At 31.8% G+C, this 8,599-nt stretch overlaps 1 protein-coding gene across 1 annotated transcript; it reads right to left on the reverse strand.

The window, feature by feature from the left end:
* Positions 1–482: 482 nt before the first annotated feature.
* On the reverse strand, positions 483–3,381 carry LOC21395686 (ribonuclease 3-like protein 2). Its single transcript, XM_010097816.2, has 4 exons — positions 2,742–3,381; positions 1,832–1,984; positions 1,289–1,665; positions 483–1,030 (listed from the first exon to the last, which is right to left on the reverse strand). Exons 1-4 carry the CDS (start codon positions 3,174–3,176, stop codon positions 856–858), a joined length of 1,140 nt encoding a protein of 379 aa, XP_010096118.2. The 5' UTR covers positions 3,177–3,381; the 3' UTR covers positions 483–855.
* Between the last annotated feature and the right edge of the window lie 5,218 nt (positions 3,382–8,599).

An 8,599-nucleotide genomic window follows, 5' to 3' on the forward strand; every position in this document is an offset into this window, starting at 1 on the left:
AAGGAAAAAAAAAAACTAATTAGAAGAAAAGGTCTTTCTTTTTTATTAAGACCTTAAAAATACATGTTTGATGAAGACCTTAAAAATATATTTACAATCCGTTTATTTTACCGATCTAAGTTTAAAATTAAAATTTTATTATAATAAAATTTTTTTAAAAACAGTAACATCTAATCTTTTTGTTACAATAAAAAATTCTCATATAAAATCACATCTCAACTCAAATTAAAAACTAAAATTAACGAACTAAATAAACCATTAATAGATAATGACTTTTGATTATTTTCTTTCGTATCAATTGTCAAACGACATAATTCCAAAGTACACTAATTAGTATCAGTCATTTTAGCATGAATAATAAAATATATTCACAATTACAAGAGTTACTCGTGGTAATTTCTGATGTGACGATAACACAAATGAAAATAATCCACTAGTGATACTTATAAAATGCTTCAATGTATTACTGCTACAAAAAAAAAAAAAAAAAAAAAGGCCATTTTAATAACTTATGCAAGGATAGGAAATTATCAGTCTTTCCTCTTACACAAATATTATAAAGCAAACCAAGCTTTCAACCAGAAACTTCAGACTAGAGCAATAACAAAATCTGTAAAGCTTTTGACTGTTCTTATGGGGCTTTCGGAATTCGGATAAGAGACACATCACACAGCATAACATAAGGAGAGTCCCGCAAGGCATTGATCATCATGGAAGGCCCAGAATTTTTGCATATTTCAGCAACTTTTACCAAGAACTTAACTCGCATCACATGAAAAATCGTCAATATCGTTTTTCCCAAGGCCGCCCTTTGTAAGATTAATCCGCGATTTGAACTATGAAGCAGAAGCAACATCATAGGTAATCAGATTCTTGTAAGGCACGGATCATCAAGGAAGCTGCAGAATTTTCTGCTTCTTTTACTCTTGATTTTTCATCTCCCATCATGTATAGTACACCGTATGCGGTTGAAATTTTAACGGATGATACGAAAACTTTTTCATGTGCTCGCCCGTTCTCTTTCTCAATGCTGCAATTTGTAGCAAAGTACACACGATTCAGCATTTTCTGGCATATTCGTGAAGAGGGGTGAACTTGAAAAAAAAAAAGAACAAATTCTTGAAATGACAAAAAAAGAGAAGTCGGGGGATGAAATTTTAATATGCAGGGGGGTGAGTTGGGATAATTTGTCCAAATAGATAGTATGCAATTCTAGCATTAACCATTCAAGCATCTACCAACTCTTTCAATTCTTCATGAGTTCATAGAGTAAGCAACAATGCCATACTTGTAAGTTGGTTTGGCCCACTTCTTCTTGCCGCAAAGCTCATGTAACTTCTGTTTTGCTCCCTCGATCTCAAATGACTCATCAAGTCCATCCATGATCTTAGCCAATCCATCAGTAGGAGGCATTGATTTCCACAGCTTGCACAAAGCCAACTTAGCAGCATTTAGCTTGGCAATATCTTTTTGCTCGGAAGAACCCGAGGCAACAAAATTCCCATCGACATGAATACTAACGATACTTTTGGAGTCCTGTTTCCAATGCTCTACATTAACATGCTTACCTTGCTTCTGGCAAAGCTCGAACAACATCGTAATGGGCTGCGGTTGTTTTAGCAAGTCTTCGAGCGTGACTATAGGTTCCAAGAGACCCCTAAAGATCTACAAACACACATAACAAGAGAAACACACCAATTCCTTGGATACCCATCTTCCAAACACTCAAAATCTCATCAACAAAATCCAAAATCAAAGCCAACCAAGATATATTGATGCATTAAGAAAAAAAGACAATAAAGAACAAAACAAAGAAAATCTTAGCACACACCACCCAGAGTCTTTGCAAATCAAAGTTGACGTCGACATAAACAGCAGCCGCTATAGACTCCACTATATCAGCAAGAACTTTAGGGGCTTTTATTGATCCACCATGCACAACCGCTTCGTCTTCATTACTCACAACTTCAACGAATTCCCTAACCTATGAAGTTAAAATCAACAAACAAGATGAATGACTCAAATTACTACATGACCAAAAATTCTTCTTTTAGCCTAAAATCATTAACGTAACGATTAAAAAAGGATCATCAAGAATCCTAAAACTTTGGGATTAAAGGAAAACAAAAGAAAGAAATACAAATAAAAACGAAAAACATTCTTAAGTCTCCTTCTCTTGATCTAAATTCCCAGTAAATTTTCCTTTCCCCACAGCAACCAAAATCACGCTCGACCAGAAATCATTTCTTCACCCCTACAAATCTTTAAGGAAAAAAAAAAAAAAAACAAAAACATCGAGAACCCTGAGAATTAAAAAGGGCAAATAAAAAAAAAATCAGTCTACAACTCTGCATGAACAAAAATCTATACTTTGCACCCAAATATAAAACTACAAAAAAAAAAAAAAAAAAAAAAAAACATAAACAAAACCCAAAAACATTCTCCCTTTCCTTTTGCTCCTCTAGTTAAGTTTTGCCAAGAAAAAACAAAAAAAACAAAAAACAAAATTCCCACTTGCATGGTGTAAAATCTAAACATTTTGCACCTAAAAATAAAAACAAAGAAAAAAAATAAAAAAAATTCCAGAGAGAACCAAAAGAATCATATCATTACTTCACTAAAAAAATTGAAGAAAAAAAAACCGCTTTTGTTTCTTTCCGATCCTCTAGCTATAAATTCCAAAAGTAATATTAATATTAACAATAATAAAAAATTAAAATGCAAGAATCGCAAACCAAAACCTTTTCGTCAAGAGCAGGGGCGTTCCGGCGAAGATACCGATAAAGTCCGTGCCGGACGGCGACGCGCGCGAGCTTCTCGGTGCTGATATTGGCCGACCGGAGGAGCGAGAGCTGACCCTGGTCCACCCCCGGGTAGGCGAGGAAGAGGTGGTTGCTGACGGCCAGCCCCAGCGTCGCGTCGCCGAGAAACTCCAGCCGCTGATACGAAGGCGTCGCGTCGGGGAAGAACGACGAGTGGGTCAGCGCCTCCTCCAGAAGCCTCTTGTCCGTGAAGCTGTACCCGAGTATCCTCTCCACCGCCACGACGCCGTTTGGCGGCGGAGGCGGAAGCGGCGACTTCGCTGGCTCGATTAGGACGCCGCCGACGACGATCGAGCTCGTCCTGAAAGTGGTGGGCCCCGCATGGAAGAATGCTGTCGGATGAATCGGCTCCATCAGGTGGGTTTTTTTTTTTTTTTTTTTTTTTTGAAGTTTGTCTGTGGAATGTGGTGTCAAAAAGACCGGAAAGTTTGGGTTTTAGTCTTTTTTTTTATTTTTTTTTTATTTTCTGGGGTTTTTGGGGTTTTTTATTTTTATTTTTTTGGGTGTTGGGGGTTTGAAAATTCAATATTCTTAGCTGGGAAGTATGGCGAGGGGCAATCTAGTGAGACTGGTACTTTTTGGGACGTGAAATGACTGTCCTATGTTGTCAAGTCCTTTTTAATTAAAACGTTGAAATGTGCAAAGGAAAAAAACAATAAATCATTTTTTAATAAAAAAATCTGAATTAAAAAGAAAAAAAACTGAATAGTAATGATAATAATAATAATGGTAGAGACATTTAACTTTGAGCCTAATTTTTTATAATTGTGTATTGTCATTTTTTATTAATAATTATTAATAAAAGATTGTTATTTTAACAAATACATTTATGGAGGAACAGATGACAACTTAAAGTTAGTAAAAAAAACTTAAAATAAGATTTGGTGTCATTATTATTATTATTATATATGTGGTTTTAATAGTTATTTTAATATTTATTGATTAATTGATATTAATGTTTAGTCATAAGATATTGACCAAATAATAAATTAAATATCTGAACAAACAAATTAATCTTAATTAATGACATTAGATTTTTGTTACGCTACTTTATCAAATTTTTATATCTAATGAGTAACAATCACGAAATTGTAACCACTAAAAATTCATCCTACACATGCTAGTAAAAAAATGCACGCTTCGCGTGCTTGACGTATTTAAAACAACAGTTATAGAAATCATGTAGAAAGAAAAAAGAAAGGATCAAAGAAATAAAGATAAAAATGAGAAAAAAGATATAAAGTAAAAGACAGGACAAAAAGGATTAAAAAAATTTAAAAAAAAAAAACTTATGTGAAATGTTTTGAAATGAGGGTTACAAGCTAACAATGTTTATATATAACACATTTGACAATAAATTAATTTAACATAGCAATTACAAAAATAACAATTTAGATAACCGTAAAAAAAATATTTAAATAAGATATATTTAAAAATATATACATAAATCAAAAGTTAAAAATGCAACAAGAAAAGATAAGGGAGAAAAAAGAAGAAAAAAAGAAGAAGAAAAAAGCTACAAAAGAAAAGGAAAAAAAAAATCTTAAAAAATGGGCAATGAAACAAGAAGGCAACGAAACGCCTCATCTCTCTCTATAAAAAGGAAAAAATCGATTGTCATTTTTGTAACTAAGAATGAAAAACATATTTATTAAGATTTCATATAAAAAATAAAAAAAGTATAATAGGACAAAATGATAAGAATGAAAAAATGAGAAATTAAAAAAAGAAAAGGAGAGAAAAAAGAATAAAAATAAAAAAAAAACTCACTAACGAAACGTTTTATCAAGAGAATAATAATTTTAAAAAATTAAATAATATGTATAAGAAGAAATTATTTAAAAATGAAATTAAAAAAAATATATTTGTGAGAGTCAATTTAAAATAAAAGAGAGAAAAAGTGTAATAGAATAAAAAAGATAAAATATAAAAAGGGTACGTAAGAAAAAGAAAGAAAAGAGTAAAAAAGGAGATATTTTAAAAATAAAAAGATATAAAGATATAAAGAAAGGAAAAGGTAGAAAGTTTTAAAAAAAAAAAAAAACCCGCAAACGAGGCAACGAAACCTACCCCCTCAAAAGATGGACTCTGCCTCAGATATTAGGTAAAGAATTTAAGACCTTATTCATTTTGTAAATTTAAGTTTTTAATTTGAGTTGAGATATGATATTTTTTAAAAATTTTTTACTGTAATAAAAAAATTAAATATGACATTTTATGAGAATTTTTTACTGTAAAAATTTAAAATTAAAAACTTAAATCTGTTAAATGAATGAGTCCTAAAAATAGAGTGAGTTATTTGCACCATTGAACTGTCATCCCCAACTTGACGTTCAAAATTTAAAAAATCTCATTTTATCCCCACATAACCCTACATGTTTATTTATTTATTTATTAAACATAGATGAAAAAGATGGCGTTAATTGTAGTAATTTAACTTTTTTTTGTTTGTTTTTAAAATCATTTTAGTACTCTTGTCATTTTGGTAGTTTTCGTTTTTAAAACCTATTGTGAGTGCTCTACGATTTTTTTGACACTCTCAAATTAATTAATTAATTAGAATTTAAAATTTAAAATCTTACAGAAATATTTTAAAAACATTTTTTTTTCAAAATTCACATTATAAAAATAAAAATTTTGAGGGGTTTTTTAATTTTTAAATGTTTTAAAACATTTTAAACTTTTTTAAAATATTCTCTAATTAATTAAATGGAAGAGTATAAAGGGCATTTTAGATTCCAAAAAAGGTTCTTAGGATACCTATGAACTGTTTTCTAAAACTCGAAGTAACCTATTTAATATTATTAAAAAATCAAGGTACGTTCGAGATATTTTGATATAACAAAAGGCACCAAATTGATTATATTTTTAAACTTTGCTATTTAAATTTTGAGTTTTTAACATATTTAGCTCTTGAACTTTTTTTTTTCTCCAGAAAATACCCCAACCCAAACCAGACTCGTGATAGGAGCAGGTTGAAAAATCTCAATACTAATCCGACCCGCTGTAACACAAGTTGGCACTAACATGACCTACCGAAACTTGTTGCCTATGTGACCTATGACTTACAAGGAACATTAACCCGCAACCCGCCAATGACCTATGATTTTTTTTAAATGAAATGTATAATTGACTCTTGTAGAAATTGATTTATTTTATTATTTTGTTTTAGTCCTTAAATTTAAGATATTTTTGATTTTTGATTCTTAATTTTCATAGATTAACAACTAGTTAATAAAATGACAAACTGAAATAAAGAAGTGAGATGTTTAAAAAGTCAAGAACTAAAGTGCTATTAAGAGTAAACTTTAAAGACTATTTATGAGATTAATCTATTTTAAAATAACCAACTATTCTTGAAAGTATTGTTACTTGTGTCAAGTGGGCTAATGGAGAAGGGCATAAATACAGAAAGAGCAAAGCGACATCAAGAAAGCAAATTATTGAAGTTGGTCAAGGACTTGGGATTTGAAAACAACCCAATCTTGCATCCACCTTTCCAAAGTTCTGTTTGCTAAATATTATATTACACAGAGATGATGAAAAACAAGCTTATAGTTGAATTGCTTACTGAAGAACAAGACTTTGGATTCCCTCTTTTCATTCTTTTTGGGCAAGAGGGGTAAGAAAAGCAAGCTTATGGAATTCAGGAAATTACTCATACATTCTCCTAAGAGATCATATAGGGATTCTGGTTTGAATAACTTGATTAGGATTGCAATGGTTTTAGTGTGAATGGTTATTTGTTTGAATACGTAAAGGGATCACAGGTACAATGAGGCTTGCACTAGGTTTGAAATTCTAGACTTTGCATGGTGTGAGATTTTTCTGGAATTATGAGAATTATGCAATCTTTGAGGCTTGCTTGGTATATCAAATTGAATCGATTCTTGGGCAGTTGTTTTGATGACAGTTTTAGATCTTGTTTATTTTGTTTCATCTTTTTGCTCGAGGACTAGCAAAATGTTAAGTTTGGGGGAATTTGATGAGTTGGTTTTATATCGATTTATTAAGCTCTTGCAAGTTTAATATTAGCTAGTTTTAAGGTATTTTGTTGACAAATTGATGTCTTCTTAATCTAATTTTGCAGGATGAATGCAAGCATGATAATCTACCACAGATTACCATTAAAAGCCCACAAAGCAAAGGCCCAAATTCCAGCCCATTAAGCCCACACACGGAGGAGGAGATTAATTCCAGCCAAAACAAAATAGCATTATGCTTCATTCAAGCAAAAGGCCCAAATTCCAGCCCATTAAGCCCACACACGGAGGAGGAGATTAATTCCAGCCAAAACAAAATAGCATTATGCTTCATTCAAGCAAAAGGCCCAAATTCCAGCCCATTAAGCCCACACACGGAGGAGGAGATTAATTCCAGCCAAACGACAGTGTGTTTCAGCTCCCAGCCATATGGTATTACTTCCTCTGGTTGCACGCTGGAATTGGGGATGATTGGGAGAGGATAGAGAGTTGCAATTTCTGTGGAGAAAACCCTATCTCGAGGGAGAGTTTGAAAATGAAAACGAGAGGAAGATCCGGGATATTCCAGGGGGTTTCTGGGGAGATATTCCAGAGGGAAAAACAGAGATTTTTGGCTGGAATTCCGGGGAGATTCCAGAGAGTTTTTTAGGAAGATTCACGGAGATGTATTGCTGAGAAGTATTGGCTGATTCTTGGAAGAAAAACATTCGGCCATCAAGTGATTTATCCTTTGTTCTTCTTTTCTTCTTTCATATTTTATATGGTGATGTCTTCCAGATTTGTCTTTGGTTTATTTAATTTCATTATGGCTTAATACTTTTAGTTAGAGATTGATGGATCCGAACCTATGATTTCTAAGTTTCAATTTGAATGAGTTGCAATTGATTATTTTTCCGTGAAGAGTGTGTTCTATTGTTCTTAGGGCTTTTCATTTATTTAATTTGGGAATTGATCATAGTGATGTTTCGGATAGAGAAGCTATGTGATAGGAAACATTAAATTGTGAATTGAATCTTGGATGTGAATAATATTCAAGCAAAATATAGAACATGCCATGAATGGACGAGGAGTAACCGAATAGGGATTTAAAGAAATTCATGTGGTCAGTTTAAATTGTAACCGAGAGGGAGATTTAACCGAAAAAGGATTCCACAAATTTTAAGGCATCTCATATTGAATTAATCTAGAATAGACCTGAAATAAGGATATTTGAAGTTAAGAATATATGTGATAGTTTATTAGACCCGAAATATGGATAATTAAACATTAGGGAATTCTACCATGTCATGGATAATAATAATTGAAATTCATTCTTTTGAGCTTATGGATGAATTGGTGTAGGTGAAATCAACTCTCTAACATTTTCTCTCATTGTATTTCTTTCTTAAATCTTGTTTCTTTACTTTTTCTAATTTTTAATCTTTACTTAGTTTTAATTCACATTACTCCCAATTTCGCAATCTCGAATAACATAGTCGGTTTAATCATTTTATTTGTGAATTTTACCAATCCTCATTGGGAAACGATATCTTACTCATCACTTTATTACTTGAACGATTGGTGCACTTGCTAGTGTTAATTTTATCGCATCAGAATTATTTACAAAAGATCCGCACAATGCTAATGGTAAATCCTAGATATACTTGGTATATTTAAGATTTACAAAGTTAACATCACTTTTTAAGAAGCGTACAAACTCTAATGATAAATCATGGATGTACATGGTAAATCCAAAATTTACTATGTTAGCATCATTTTTTCAAGAACCGTACAAACTCTAATGGTAAATCTTAG

The sequence above is a fragment of the Morus notabilis genome, unplaced genomic scaffold, assembly GCF_000414095.1.
Source record: "Morus notabilis unplaced genomic scaffold, ASM41409v2 Scaffold1436, whole genome shotgun sequence".
Classification (NCBI taxonomy): Eukaryota; Viridiplantae; Streptophyta; class Magnoliopsida; order Rosales; family Moraceae; genus Morus; species Morus notabilis.